The sequence below is a fragment of the Ascaphus truei genome, chromosome 1 (genome assembly GCF_040206685.1).
Source record: "Ascaphus truei isolate aAscTru1 chromosome 1, aAscTru1.hap1, whole genome shotgun sequence".
NCBI classification, from domain to species: domain Eukaryota; kingdom Metazoa; phylum Chordata; class Amphibia; order Anura; family Ascaphidae; genus Ascaphus; species Ascaphus truei.
In genome coordinates, this window is record NC_134483.1 from 71,518,249 (window position 1) to 71,533,195 (window position 14,947).

A 14,947-nucleotide genomic window follows, 5' to 3' on the forward strand; every position below is an offset into this window, starting at 1 on the left:
AGAAAGCAGTGGCGATTCCTATGAGCGCTTCATGGAGGAGATGTGTGTCATACTGGATTCAGCGGGTGGGTCAAGCGTGGATGAAAATGCCTTGCATTTCTGGAGCGACCAGTTGCAGCCAGACGAACAGTTAATTCTAGAAGAATGGTAAATATAACAACCCTTATGCGTTGACTGTGCGTTTAAATGTTTTTTTTTTTTTTTTTTTTAACCACCATTTTCCCTTCCAATGCGTTGATACAGCGTAACATTGCAGACTGCATAACATGTAGCGATCACAAAGAAATTGTTGCCGAATACAATATAGTATAACCTGAAAGAGTAGTACACATTGCTGACGGAATAAATATACGTACTTTCCTATCCCTTTAACCATATTAGCAACATTTTAACATAACTCTAAAACATAGCTGTTTTGTTATCATGCTACATCTACAACATTTAAAAGCGGGTCCACCACGTATGACGTGGGACCCTTGTCATGGCCCAAGGCGTCCTTAAAAAGGATTACGGATGTAAGTCCCGCCCCCAAGCGACGTGCGCGCCTCAAAGCCTATTGGCTGTCATGTTTTGTTATAGTAACGGTAACTGCAGTGTGTCATGTGTGCGGCTCAGTGTTTGTAGGCGTCAACTGGGCGTTAGCTGAATGTTAATTGAGTGGGAGGAGTGTTAGCGTGCGTTTCACGCTGGTTTAACATGACGTCACACGTATTGCATTTGCGCATTGTGTTATCGGCCGTCCTTTCTGTCCAAACACGTCTGTTTAAAAAGAATACAGATGTACTCGTTTAGAACGAATGTAGTTTCGTATTCATTGTATTTGAAATAAAGATTTTATGTTTAATGGTATTTTCAAGATGTATTGAACGCACAACGTACGCTTTGTTTTGCGCATGCGCTAACAGTTAGTGCAGCCAAGCGTGAAGTGTGTGCGCACACTAAGATGTGCGCGCACATTTTTCAGTATACAGGCAACGTTCACATCATATACATAGTTATGCCTGCTACAAATTTAAAGAAACATTACATACTGATGTACACTTGTACTTCTAACATATAAGTGAGTGACGTGTGTATGTACACAATCATATAGAGCTGTGTAATGCGTTGTCACGGATACATATATAGTAAGGTGCCATATTTGACCATCATGTGTTTGCTGTATTTCAGAGATGTCGGGGAAGATACAATCGGATCAATGTATGATTTCAGAAGAGTCTACCTTTATATGAGATGATTGTGAGGAGGAGCCACCGACTACTATACTACATATGGAACTAATTTTATATTGCTTGCAGCGCTTATTAACAAACAATTAAAAATGTGATACCCTTATGCCTATATTGCATAAGCACTTAATTAACATAATGATGTTGCAAAATAGTGCCTCATGAATTTTTATTGAGTGTTCTTTAATGACTACTATCATTTTATGGCATGGTGTGTTTTATATATAACAACCATTCCCACTCTGCTAACACATTTGTGAATTCTATTGTGTAATGGAACGTATGACTGTCGAAACTATGTAACAATAATAATAAGAATAATAATAATAATTATAATATGAGCATGTTCATGTATAGCGCTGCTAGTTGTACACAGCGCTTTACAGACACATTTTTCAGGCTGAGGTCCCTGGCCCGTGGAACTTACAATTTATTTTTTGCCGCCTGAGGCACAGGGAGATAAAGTGACTTGCCCAAGGTCACAAGGAGCCGACACCGGGAATTGAACCAGACTCCCCTGCTTCAAAATCTCAGTGCCAGTGTGTGTCTTTACTCACTGAGCCACTCCTTCTCCCAATGTAAAGGACACTTACAACCAACTAGCCATTTCTTGTTAAAAATCTCTTGTTACATGGGTATGTTGATAAAATGGTTTGGGACTGTAGCAAATAATGTTATTGGCCAGATGTTGTGGTCCCCTACAATGCATGATGTTCTGATTATGACATCAACATCATGTAATGAAGTACGTTTCTGTGTATATTTCATTAACCTAACTAACTATAGTTTACTGTGTTTATTAAACGTTCTAAAAATACATAGTATAGTCAATATGATGATATAAGCTACCATAATAAAGCTGGTGTTATCATTTGTCGGTGTTATACATGGATCCTACACAAATTGATACAGACACAAACAGTTGTCTTACAAAGTGTGTCTATGCTAATGTGCACGTGATTGACGTTACAATTGTGACAATACTTGATAATTATCATCATGATAATGATGAAGTGACGTGATTTATATTGCAAAAATATTACCAACATTGTCATATTGGTAAATTATAAATGCTAAATGACAGTAACATTAGTGACAAATTTGTCTTCTCTGTTAACAGTTTAACACTTGGTACATGTAGGACACATCCACACACGTGTGACTTATACATACACATGTCACAAATTTAAATTAATGTTGACTATTAATTCCTAGCATTACAAAACACCAACATTGCTAAATATAAGATGTAGTACGCATTGTTGTGATTGCAGGCATTCATGCATGGAGTTTTATGATCAGTCAATTTCATCCGTGATGAATGATCTCCCGTAAGTAAAGAAATAACTACAGTTATCCCCTTGTCTCCAAACACCTCTATATTACATTAATGGAATTTATAAGGAAACATACATAAAATGTGATGAAATGTGAGTAATCATTTTCTAATACAATGCACATGAAAGCTCAAGAGTAGCTAAATGCATATACATGATACAGAAAGTACATATATGTAACATTTGTGTTTAAACCAATATGTTGGGTTTTGACTTCAAATAATTATAGGAAGATTGATGTAGGCACATCTTATGAGAGATGTCAGCAAATATACATACCATGATCAGTCATACTGGAGATATACCTATAATGCAAAGGAACAATATATAAATTGCAAACATTGACATGCCATCTTCAGTACCGTAAACAACACAGCAAAGTGTGTATTTGGTGTTAAATGTGCAACACCATGTATATTTCATGACATTCAAAATGTAAATCAGGCTGGTGTACACATCATATGGATGTACATGTTACACTGCACCAATAACATTGTATGTAAGCATACTAGAAGCATGAATGAGTATGGGCATAATATGTGTATTGTGTTAGCATAAGGAACAACACAATGCTAAAATATTAGTGCTTTGTTACCCCAGTTTTATTCACATACACACAACTAAAGTAAAATTGAAGAGGGATTATATAACCTGTGCAACAATAACATACCGGTGCCACATCCCTTTGTGCACACAGCAGAGAGAAGAAAGGTGTGCAACCCATATTCATCTGTGTCCTACCAGAAGGGTATATAAAAAAACATTATTGTTAAGATAACATAATGTAAGTATAAAAGTAGAACTTGGAACATATATGTTTGTACTTACAAGAAAAAAATGAATTGATGAGATTCTGGCGTGTCTGGCCACCACTGGCTGTTTGTTCATTTTCAGCAGCTACATGGGTGGGATGCTCGTCTACCACAGGCTCAGCTAGGTCTGACTGTACATTGTGCCTCAGTGCAACATTGTGCAAAATGCAACAGGCAAGGATAATATCAGACACTTTTTGAGGCTTGTATAGAAGAGCCCCACCAGTTCTGTCCAGACACCTAAATCTGGTCTTGAGTAGGCCAAATGTCCTCTCTATAACAGATCTTGTAGATATATGGGCTGCATTGTACCTGTCCTCTGCTTCAGTTTGAGGGTTTAGCACCGGAGTCAAGAGCCACGGCCTAATTCCGTATCCTGAGTCACCTATAATGAATGGAGCACACATAAGCTGACATTAGTGATCAAATTGTACAATGCCAACATTCCTAAATAAAAATGTGTTTTGTGTTATAACATGTAAATGTGTACTCACCCAGCAGCCAACCATGTTCAAAATGTCCCTCTTCGAACGCATGGAAGACTGAAGAGTTCCTCAGGATGGAGGAATCGTGACTGGAACCAGGGAATTTGGGTACCACATGCATTATCCTCATCGTCGCATCACATACCACCTGTACATTGAGTGAATGGTAGTGCTTACGATTGCGGTACACATGCTCACTCTGACTAGGTGCAATCAAAGCAACATGTGTGCAATCGATTGCACCCAGCACACATGGTATCCCTGCTATATTATAAAAGCCAGTCCTGACTTCCAGCCACTCTGTCGCCTCTGTAGGAAAATGAATATAATTCCTAGCGCGTCTATTGAGTGCATAGAGAAACTGGGTCAAGGCCCGCGAGAATGTAGATTGCGAGACCCCGCCCACTATGCCCACAGTTGTCTGGTATGACGCGGAAGCAAGATAATGTAATGAGCACAGCATTTTAACAAGCCCAGGGACTGCACGACCTCTGGCTGTGAAAAAATCTAAATCTCCCCTTAACTCCTGATAAAGAGCTAAGATTGCTGCTGAACTCAAACGATAGCGACTTACAATCTCCTCCTCACTCATCCCATCTAACAGGGTTCTCTCCCTGTACAGACGCGGACGAGGCACAACTTGTCTCCTCTGTCTTCTCCTCTGATCTCCTGTCCCTCTCCCTGTCTCTGTCGTATCCGCGTGACTGTCCCTGTCACTGTCACTGTCCCTCGGTGTGTCCCTCCCTTGCCCTATATGATTGTCTTCATCATCAAGCATGTCATAGAAAAGAATGTTCCTCCGTCTCCTAAACAATCTCAACATTTTGAAATGAGTAGCTGTGAATGATCAGGTAATGGGCGTCCTTTAAATAGGTATGTGATGATGTCAGGTGACATAGTAAAATGCAAGGTGTTACATTAACATAATAAAGTACTTCTGTGGCAAGCTGTGTGCAGTTCTTGTTATAAGTATTTGTTGTGTGTATTCTGCAGGGAATGATGATATTTGGCAATGATGTGACGTGAACCTTTGTAGAAACATTGCTTGCAAATAAATAGTTGCATGTGCAATGCATGTAACACTTGTGAACGCAACAGTCAGTCATGTAATTAGGCAAAAAGGCTGAGATTGACGTGGGAAAAGTTTTGTGTAACATGTGTAATTAGGCATGTTATTGTGACATGTTGACAACAATGAATAGTCGTGTGCATATGCATGCATTTCTGTAAGGAGGATAGTTGGTATAGAATGAGTTAACAAGGTGTCCCAATGCTGAATTACTGTACATGTGTGTATAAGTTAGGTTGAAGTGCTTGTAATGCTACGGTTACAATGTAAACATGCAATGTGATTGAGCGTCCAATAAGTGACGTCATGAAAATAGGGAGGACCCAAAAGTATATGTAAACATGAGAATACAGATGTACATGAACGTTTAAAGATGCGTGACACATTACTAGCATTGTGTAATGTAAAGGAAGATGAATATACTGTGTATGTGTGACATGTGTGACATGTGTAACATCATGTAAATAATTGTCGCTCAGTTCATTAAAATGTGTGATATGATGTGAGGTTCTCCTTTAAGAGTTGAGTATAGTATTTTCCCTTGGCACATCATCACATGATGAGTAATGTGACCCGCAAATGCTGCAAACATGTAAAAGTATAATGTTATGCAAATAATACACGTCAGCTGTGACACAATGCAGGGAATGCCCCCACACTGTAATGCAAATGACGTTTGTATTGTGAGCAATGAAACGTAAACAGTACTATACTGTTATACGTCCCCGCTCCATTGACTCCATTGATGTACAGAAGTTTTTTTTTTCTAAGTGCCGTTGCGGCAGCCTTAGCGATCGTTCTCCCCTCCAAACTGCCAACTTTAGTTGGCGGGAGAAATTGGCCATAACATCTCAATTTCGTAGTGCCGATCAGGCCCGATAAGCTGTTTTTTTTTGTTGAATCCAGCCGATTTAAAAAAGTGGCGATCAGTGGCGAAAACAGGCTTATCGGCAGGCGAATGGCCATAACAAAATAATCGGCTCCGAAACCTGGCGAAATCAAGCACTTATCGGCGCTTACTGAATCTCAAACCCAATTTTGGCTATAAAATGGTGATAATTCCCTTATCAACGCTTACTGCATGAGGCCCTATGACACATAACTTCCTGGACCATAAATGTCATCCCCAAAGTGGCAACATGGAGTCTACCTGTTCTGCTTCTTTCTTTTTTTTTACGTACATGTAAGGATGTCCATATATATTAAAGGTTCCGCGCTGTCAATTACATAGGCAGCGCCATATTGTCCTTGTTTGCCAGCGAAGTTACTGCGTACCAGTTGGGCTGCGCATGCGCGAGGGAAGCGCGCGAAGGGTAATCATAAGTAAAGACTTGGAGGGGGTTGAACTATGAACTCTGACTGTGAGGAGGTCAGCTGAGGCTGAGGACCAATGGGATGCGATACTGTGTATGCAGGAACCGGATGCGTGTGGGCGGTGGGTCAGAGCAGCGAGGGAGGTGAAGGAGGAGGTTGGTGGAACCTCGTGTGCGAGAGCAGAGGGTCAGTGACCCGTCTGCTTAGATAGGGTATGCCCGCAGCCCCAGGAGTCTTTCCCCCGCCATCGTAGGGTGCTGTATTTGTAAGGACGCCCATAGTCGTCAGGGACGTTCCCCTTTAGTGAGGTTCATATGCGGAGCTGCGGAGCTGCGGCCGCCATCTTGGATTTCCCATCTGACGGTGCTGCAGAAGGGAGAGACGGCGCAAGGCTGGATTAACACCAGGACCCCGTGGAGTGTCAAGGTCATCGTAGTGACCGGAAGGTATCCTTATCTACAAGTGCACCTACACCGGTCACCAGGCGCTGATCCCGCCTCCCACTAACTAATTGGGTTCCCTGAGAGAATGCATATGGTACCATACTTTACTGGTTATGAGACATACTCCTAAGGAGAGTGGCAGAGCCACTTATGTACAGGACATCATCCCAATAAGGTGTGGCCGAGCCACGTTGTGTGTGTATATGTAAAGGTTATCTGATGATTCTGCATATCATTTGTTATTCATGTGTTATATAAAAAGGTTGGTTGCATACTGTTGTTGTTAGGTTCTTGCTCAGGGTATAATCTCTATAGTGGGGATCCTGGGTGAGTGGAGGCGCTGCACCACAAGTGATAAAGGTATACCCCCAGGCTCCCAATATGCGGAGGCTCAGAGCTCCTGAAGCCACAGGTTTATGTACCGTAGTCCCTTAGTTCAGGTGTTCACAAAAAGGGCTACATACATATCATACACTGTATATGCTTTCAAATTTAAATAAAAGTTTTAGAAGTGTACTTTCATTTTTAAGGTGAAGCCTGCTTTTCATTTTGATGAACCGTATTTCTAGCCCTACTGCTCATTTTAATATATAACGTATCTGTTATTTCTTTAATAACAAGATAGAGTCAACTTTCATCATGATTGTTTCTTTTTTTTTTTTAGTTTAGGATTCAGGGTTGCAAGAACATTTATATCATTCTCAGACAAACCTATTTTTACACATTATTATGGTTATTTCCTTTCACTTTCAACACTGAATATATCTCTGCTTGACCCTTTTATGGGTCTATTCAATATATCTTTAGAGCAACTATCGATAACAAGGGGGTCAAACATAAGGCCCGGGGGGAAGGGGGTGAGGGAGAGGAGGGGAGGGGGTGAGTGAGGGGCGTGAGTAAGAGAGAGAGGGGGGGTGAGTACGAGAGAGATGGGAGGGGGAGAAAAGAGAGTAGTGGGGGGAAAGAGAGTAGTGCGGGAAAAGAGAGTGGAGGGGGGAGTAAAGAGAGTGGAGGGGGGAGGAAAGAGAGTGGAGGAAAGAGAGCAGGGGGTTACATGTTGAGGAGAAGCTGGTGGGAAAAACATGTACATAAGACAATAACGATACCAGTCCCATAAGGTTGTGGAAAACTGGAACAATGAATGCCAGTCCTATTGTCCACATAGATGGTTTATAAAGTTCTCTTTCTCCATTGAAGAGAGTGCTCTGAATAGAGTGCTGGATAAGAACACACAGTTACAGATGAGATTGAGGGAGGACAAAAGAGGATTAATGATACCATTTACATGCCTGTAATTAATATTCTTTCCTGTAAGTAAGGACTTGTGGGGTTAGAGTGGGTGCCCTATCAGAGGTGCTGCGCAATGGTGTGTCCTCTTTTGTCACATTTTCAGAACAACGAAACTGCAGCTGATTCAATAGGAGGTAGGGAGGATTAAAAAAAGAGTAAAGATACCTTCATGCGCTTGCGATCTACCTTTAACTCTGTGAGGACTTGTGGGGTTAAAGTGGGCTCGTTTATCAGAGGTGCTGCGCAATGGTTTGTCCACATCTTTATTCTTAGGAAAGTATCTTCGGAAGAAAAGAAAAACCAAGGAGCCACCATGTTGTTAACAGGACTGGTATTCGTTAACCAGCAGCTACACGTAGAGCATACAGTGGAGAAAGAGAACTTTCTAAACTATGTGGCCAATATGACTGGCATTCATTGTTCCAATTTTCCACAACCTTACGGGACTGGTATCGTTATTGTCCTGTAACTGTGCCCCGCGGATTTAATTCTGTTGTCCTTTTGATATTTGGATGAGCTTTGGAAGGCTTGTTTTATTTCATCCCTTTGGCTGCCATTTTTTGACCGAGAACTGCTGTCCAACATTCCTTGGATCAAATTATATTCACTCATGTCACTCATTGGTTAATCTGTGCAAGTGTCTCCCCGCAAGGGATCTTCTTTGATCATTTGCGGGCAAAGGTCGGCGCCCTAGGGTCAATTCTACTCTTGATCTCGGCTATTATTTTGAGCTGAGCAATAGGCACACTTGCCCTACAGGCTATCTTTAGGCTTGGCACTTAGTGTATGGTTTTAGTCAGTTTGGTTCACATAGTATTAAAGCAGGAGGTCTCCGGAGCGGAACCACATTAATTTCAGCCCCAGGGACCCCCTGCTTCAAGAGATACAGGCCGGTGCCAATATCTCCTGCACATTTAATTCTCCTGCGTCCCATGACCGGGACATTTAAACTTAAAAGAGATACCGGCACCTCGTAACGGTGCCTGTAACTCAAGAAATCGGGGGTCCCCGTGGCTGAAATAATGCGGTTTAACTCCGGAGACCCCCTGCTTCAATCCTATGTAATTAAAATAAAAACATTGCGATCGCCTGTTAGGAAAGCGCAGGAAGTGGGACTGCTTCTGTCTGCTCTCACTGCGCAGTTCTTCCAGACTAATGCGGCCCAGTAGGATTAACACAGCGGGAGCCCCATTCAGACGCAGGGACTCCTGCTGTGTTAATCTTGATGGGCAATCACTCTCATAGTGGGGAATCCACGAGCAGGCAGTGGTCAGGCAGCTGCAATCTGTGGTTTCCTGGAGGAATACTCAACAATCTATCAGGCTACATCTGTATGTGGGAAGCTGGAGAGGAGTGGAATATGTGGGTAAGAAGCTGTGGAGAGAAGAGCATGTGGGGAGAAGCAGGTGAGAAGGGGAGCATGAATCTAGCATATAACAGCACTACTATGTGTGATTTGCAAATTTTGAAAAAGTATGCTATGTACTGTATGGGCCAAATAAAATACAATGAATTCTAATAGGACCCCTCATACTGTATGATGTGAGTTTGAGACCCCTGATCTATAATGTTATCTGCAGTAATGGCAAAGGAAAGATTGGACCTGGCCAGGGCAGCCAATAGCTTTTCCAGGGGCCAAGCACAACTCTCCCTGGTTGTTGAGTAAGGGCGGGGAGTTCCTTTCCCCTACCTTGTTGGGGACCATGCGATTTCCACCCCTCCCCTCTAACACTCCCTCCTCATTCTCAACTTTCCTTCTCTCACACTTGCCTTCCCCTCTCTCTCCCCTGTTCTCTTTCCCTCCCCCTCTCTTCTCTTCTATCTCTCCATCTCTGTCTCACTAAATCCACCCCCCTCTCTCTCTCTCTCTCTCCTTTGTCTTTCCCCCTTCTTTCTCTCTGTCCCCCTTCTCTTTTTCTCTCTCCCCTTTCTTTTTCTCTCTTCCCCCTCTCTCTCTCTCACCCACACACCACCCTCATCTCCACTCTCTCTTCTCTCTCCCTCTGCCTTCTCCCCACATATCTATAGAGCAGGAGTGCAGGGTATGTCTGGGCCCTACCAGACACTGGGGGGGCGGGCAACCAGGCCGCTGATACCAGAAGTGAGGACTGACTTATCGTGGGACCTAACCTGTGAGTTTGAACTACATCAGGGACAGATGTCCCTGCACTCCCTCTCCTATTGGCGGGCCTGGACCTAGGGTTGGTCAATATCAAAATTCTCACCATTATAATGATATTAAGACATTTATCGTGATAACGATGTATGCATTTGTTAAAATAAAAAGTCTAAAAATGTCCTAGTAAATCCTAAATAAAATGTGTTCTCAAAATAAACACATTTTCTTTAGATTTACTAGCACAAAGAGACCTTCATTCTCAAACCATTTCCATGTCTGCACTTCACTTTTTCTCACATACACTGGTCCTATCACCCTAACATCACCCTCATCCATCCTCCCCACATCCAATAACTCTCACCCACAATACTCCCTCCATTTAAAAACACTTTTCACTTATGTATGTATGTCTTTATTTATGTAGCGCCATTAATGTACATAGCGCTTCACAGCAGTAATACACGTGACACACTTATAAAATCATAATATATTAAACAGATTTTTTGACAATCAAGAATTGTCAAAAAAATCTGTTTTCATTATTTTTTTTAAATGTTCATAAAGGGTGAGGGTGGTGGAAACAGTGAAGGGTGAAGTGCAGGCATGAAAGGGGGAGGAAATGATAGAAGTAAACTGGGGTGCTCCCTTTACACAGTTCTTGATACTGAACAGAAGAATGGGGTGAAAATAAACATATAAACATACCACACTTCAAATGCTCAGTGTCTGCTGCTCAACCCCTGGAAAAGGATCTTCCCATGATCCTCAAGGAGACATAGGTAAAGAGTGAAATAGAGGGGCGCAGACAAGGATCAGAATTAGTGTCAGACCAGTAATTGAAAAACACAATATCAGACCAGTGATTAAAACACAAGGGTGATGGGAACATATACAATATGTACTCACACGGGCCTGTGTGGTACTGGGTAGTGCTATACAGTAGGTATCTGTGTTTTCTATCTTCTTGTTAGTCAGTTCCACTACTTCTCCCTCTGTGCGTCAGGAATGGGCCACTCAGAGCGCATATAGTGGGAGACAGCGCCACACAGATCAATAAAAATATGTTTATTCAACAAAAAAAGAGTGAGATAACAATTAACTCACATGTAAAAAAACTGCTCCAGGACCCCGACGTCAGCCTTCCGCTCTCCGGTGCAGTATGCTCCTGTTCGCCGCGTCCGGTCTACAGGACTGATCACCCTCAGTGCAGGCGCCGGCTACGGTGTCCTCGAGCAGACACACTGCTTCTGGTCCAGGTCTCTGCACACACAACGCGTTTCGGATCGTTAAATCCTTCGGCAGGTGTGAAAGGGGGAGGGTTAAGTGCCCTGGTGGGGAGAAAGGAAGGGGTTAAGGGTCCCAAGGGGGAAGAGAGGAAGGGGTTAAGGGTCACAAGTGGGGTGGGGAAGGGATTAAGGGTCCCATGGGGGGGAGAGAAAGGGTTAAGTGAACCATGGGGAGGGTGGTGGAGGGGTTAAGGGTACCATGGCGAGGATAAGGAAGGGGTTAAGTGCCCCAGAGGGGAAGGGGTTAAGTGTCCCAGGGGGGAGAGAAGAAGAGGTTAAGTGCCCCAAGGAAGGGGGGAGTTAACAAAAAGAAAGTGTGGAGCTCCTACCTTTCACCGCTGACTCTGCTCCCACATGCTCTTCATCATGCTACATAAAGCTCCTCCCCTTCTCTCTGAGTCAGCATTCAGAAGCAGGGATGGAGGGGGAATCTGGGAGAGAGGGAGGGAGACATCACAGCGGCAGCTTCAAAGCTGCTCTCACTGCACCGGCATCCCGGAATATCGCGATAACACGTAATCTCCCATATCAGCACACAGAAAGATTCTGTTATCATGATATTTCAATATATTGGAATATAGCCCAACCGTACCTGGCCCTGGCCTACAGGGTAGGTGACAAAATGAAAATCTATTACGTTTGTGGCAATAAAGAGACACAATGATGGGAATGCTAAAAGGCAATCAAATACTCTTTATTTGATGGCAGGGGGATAGATAGTGTGGACAGATAGGTCTGAGTGACATCTCTGTAGAAGCGAATCTTGAGGGGTTCATAATGTGACCCAGTTGGAGTATGTAAAAAAGGAATACAAGAGGGTTCAAATCAAGATAGCCCTTACACCGAGAAGAAAGTAGAGATGGGTAAATTCACCAACATTGAAATACACCAAAAATATAAGTGTGACAGATGGATTTTTTTATGCACTGGTGTCTCTCCACGAACTTGGAACTCTAAGAGTAGTCTCTCTCTCAAAACCCTTATTTCATGTCATTTTTCCACACCATTGAAGTTCATTTGGGAATTGCAAGCCTATAAGTATCTGTGTCCAACAGAAATTGCCACAAAATGCAACATAGTTGATAAAATGTCAGGCAATGTTCCAGTATAACGTTTTATAGTACAATATTCTTGTAAAACCAGTCTGAACCAGAGGACAAATTTCACACTTGCTTACTTCCCAAACTTCCTGACTCAGGAAGATGCAAAGAGGAATATCCATAGAAGGAAATATATAATAACATTGGCCTGCTCCAAGTACACTGCTGTCATTATTCAGGAAAGAAGGTCTGCTCTGTGTATTAACAACTAAAGGAGGAAAAGATCAACAAAAGCACAACATCTATTATTGTTAGTATTTGTCAGATACATTTAGCCTATTGGTAAAAATGCAGTTCATCTAATACAGGGGGCGCAAACTTTTTTCACTACGCCGGATGTCCTTCTCTCCATGCGCCCCCCGCCCTCCTCCTCCTTACCTTGATTCCCGGCGTCTGGGCATCATGACGTCACGTTGCCATAGCAACGTGACGTCACATGACCCCACGGCGTCATGCCATGACGACGCGCCTCCAGATGCCGGCTGAATCAAGGTAAGTATTGTTTACAGAGGCCCTGCAGCTCTCCCGGCACTTCATTTAAGTGCTTTCGGGAAGAGCGTGGGGCCTCTGTAAACCCCGCGCCCCCCGTCGGTAATCTCGCGCCCCGCAGTTTGCGCACCGCTGATCTAATACATCAAATGTATTTGTTTGTACAAAAAAAAATGAAGGAATACCAAGAAAATAATGGAACAATAATAATGCATTTGCTAGACATCATTTTATATTTATGGAACTTGATAAACCGTCAATTCATCAGGGGTGGAAGAAAAAACTTGATTAAAGTAGAAACTGATTTTATATGCAACAGAGAATACATTTTACTGATAATAATTGTACAAATGTTCTGTCTCTAAAAGCTGAACATGTTTCTGAATAAAGGACTTCATGCCAAGAAAGATCAATCGGTGATAATGTAATGAATATCACTGATCCTGCTTGACTTGAATGCAGAGTACAATCCTCTAGTTTATGATATAGTGATGTGAAAATGAAGGAGCGCTAACAGCTACTGTTGTCTAGTGAATAAGGGCCCATGTGTTAGGTGACCAAAAAAGTAGTTCAGAAAATCGTGCGTTATTCTCATGTAGAGCATCATTATAAAACGTGTGTGGGAAGAGGTCATGGCTATGAATCTGCTCTATGAACCTAGGCAACGTGTTTGATCTTGGGGAAATTATGCAATCCGGTAGCAAAATTAAGAAGCAAACTTTATTTGGCAAAGTTTCATAGAATCTGGGGTTTTCCCTACCTTTTTTAAATCATGCCTTCATTATTAGAGCTATATGGAAACCAAAGATTAGTAGTTAATTGGGGGGGGAAATAATATCTGCAGTTGCATTCAGGGCACTATAGGCAGAGAGTAGGATTGTCTATTATATACAGTGTAACAGGGTATGTCCCATTATACCTTTCTTTCCCCCCTGTTATCCCTGTTATGCAAGTCCTGTTAGCTGCAGGCAGTAATCCTGTTTCCCCCTAAACAAAGAGGTTACTGGTGCTGCCTTTACCTGTTGGCTCACAGATAGCCTAAGGCTGGGGCCATAGAAGGGGAAGTAGGGCTGGACCGCGCTGACGCTGAGGCTCGCCTGCTGAAATCTGCGCGATTTCATGCCCATGCAGGCGAGCCAGCGGGCGCGATCGGGAGGCGGGGGGAGACTGAGGGAGGCGGGGCAGTGACGTCGCTGGGCCAATCGCCCGTGACGCACCGTCGTCACGGCGCCGTGACAATGACACTGCTCTGCGCTGATTCGATGTTTTCAGCCGACAGCGCTCTGAAAAACAGTTTGGCTGTCGGCTGAAAAATACAGCGCCTCAGCACGCCTGCAGACGCTCGCGTGAGCCCCCTCTAAAGACATCCTCATGGAGGATGCAGGGACTCAGCACAGAGCGTCCGCACGGCTCAGCGCTGCTTGTCCTTCTATGGACTCAGTCTAAGCCTCTGCCACGGAGAGCCCGGGGTGATATAATAGTAGTATCGGGGCAGCGCTTCCACCTGAGAGGGATCCCAGCGTAGTGGGTGGAGCCCCTCACAGGACCCAATGACAATAACCACACACTGGTTACAAAACAACAATAACCTTTACTGGCACGGCCGTAACCCACCACCGTGTTCCCCCACACCGTGTCCCAAAGAGTCCCACACCTAGCCCCAATGTGTGAGACAGCGCTGCCCACTAATTTGAGTTGTTGGTTGGTGCACGTGTTGTGGTGAGGTACCTGCCGGGTGTGTCCACACTCGGGCGTGCCAACATGAAGACAGAGTGGATCCGCTGATCCAGCGATGAGTCCGCCGCCGCGTGGGGTGGTATCCCGCTGGAAGGTCCCACCATGAAGATAGTCTCTGTACCTTGCAGTGGTGGTCTGGTCCAAGACCACAATTATCAGGGTTGCACAGCATTGCAGCTGTGTACCTGAACTTATCAAACAGCAAATGGGGCAGGGTCCCTACCTGAGGGCCTGTTC

At 43.5% G+C, this 14,947-nt stretch overlaps 1 protein-coding gene across 1 annotated transcript in view; it reads left to right on the forward strand.

The window, feature by feature from the left end:
• LOC142503585 (uncharacterized) overlaps positions 1-14,947 on the forward strand; it is a 35,486-nt gene that overhangs the window by 18,035 nt on the left and 2,504 nt on the right. Inside the window, exon 6 of the mRNA XM_075616479.1 lies at positions 13,342-13,397. Coding sequence (XP_075472594.1) covers positions 13,342-13,397 — 56 coding nt within the window. The remainder of the gene's footprint in view (positions 1-13,341; positions 13,398-14,947) is intronic.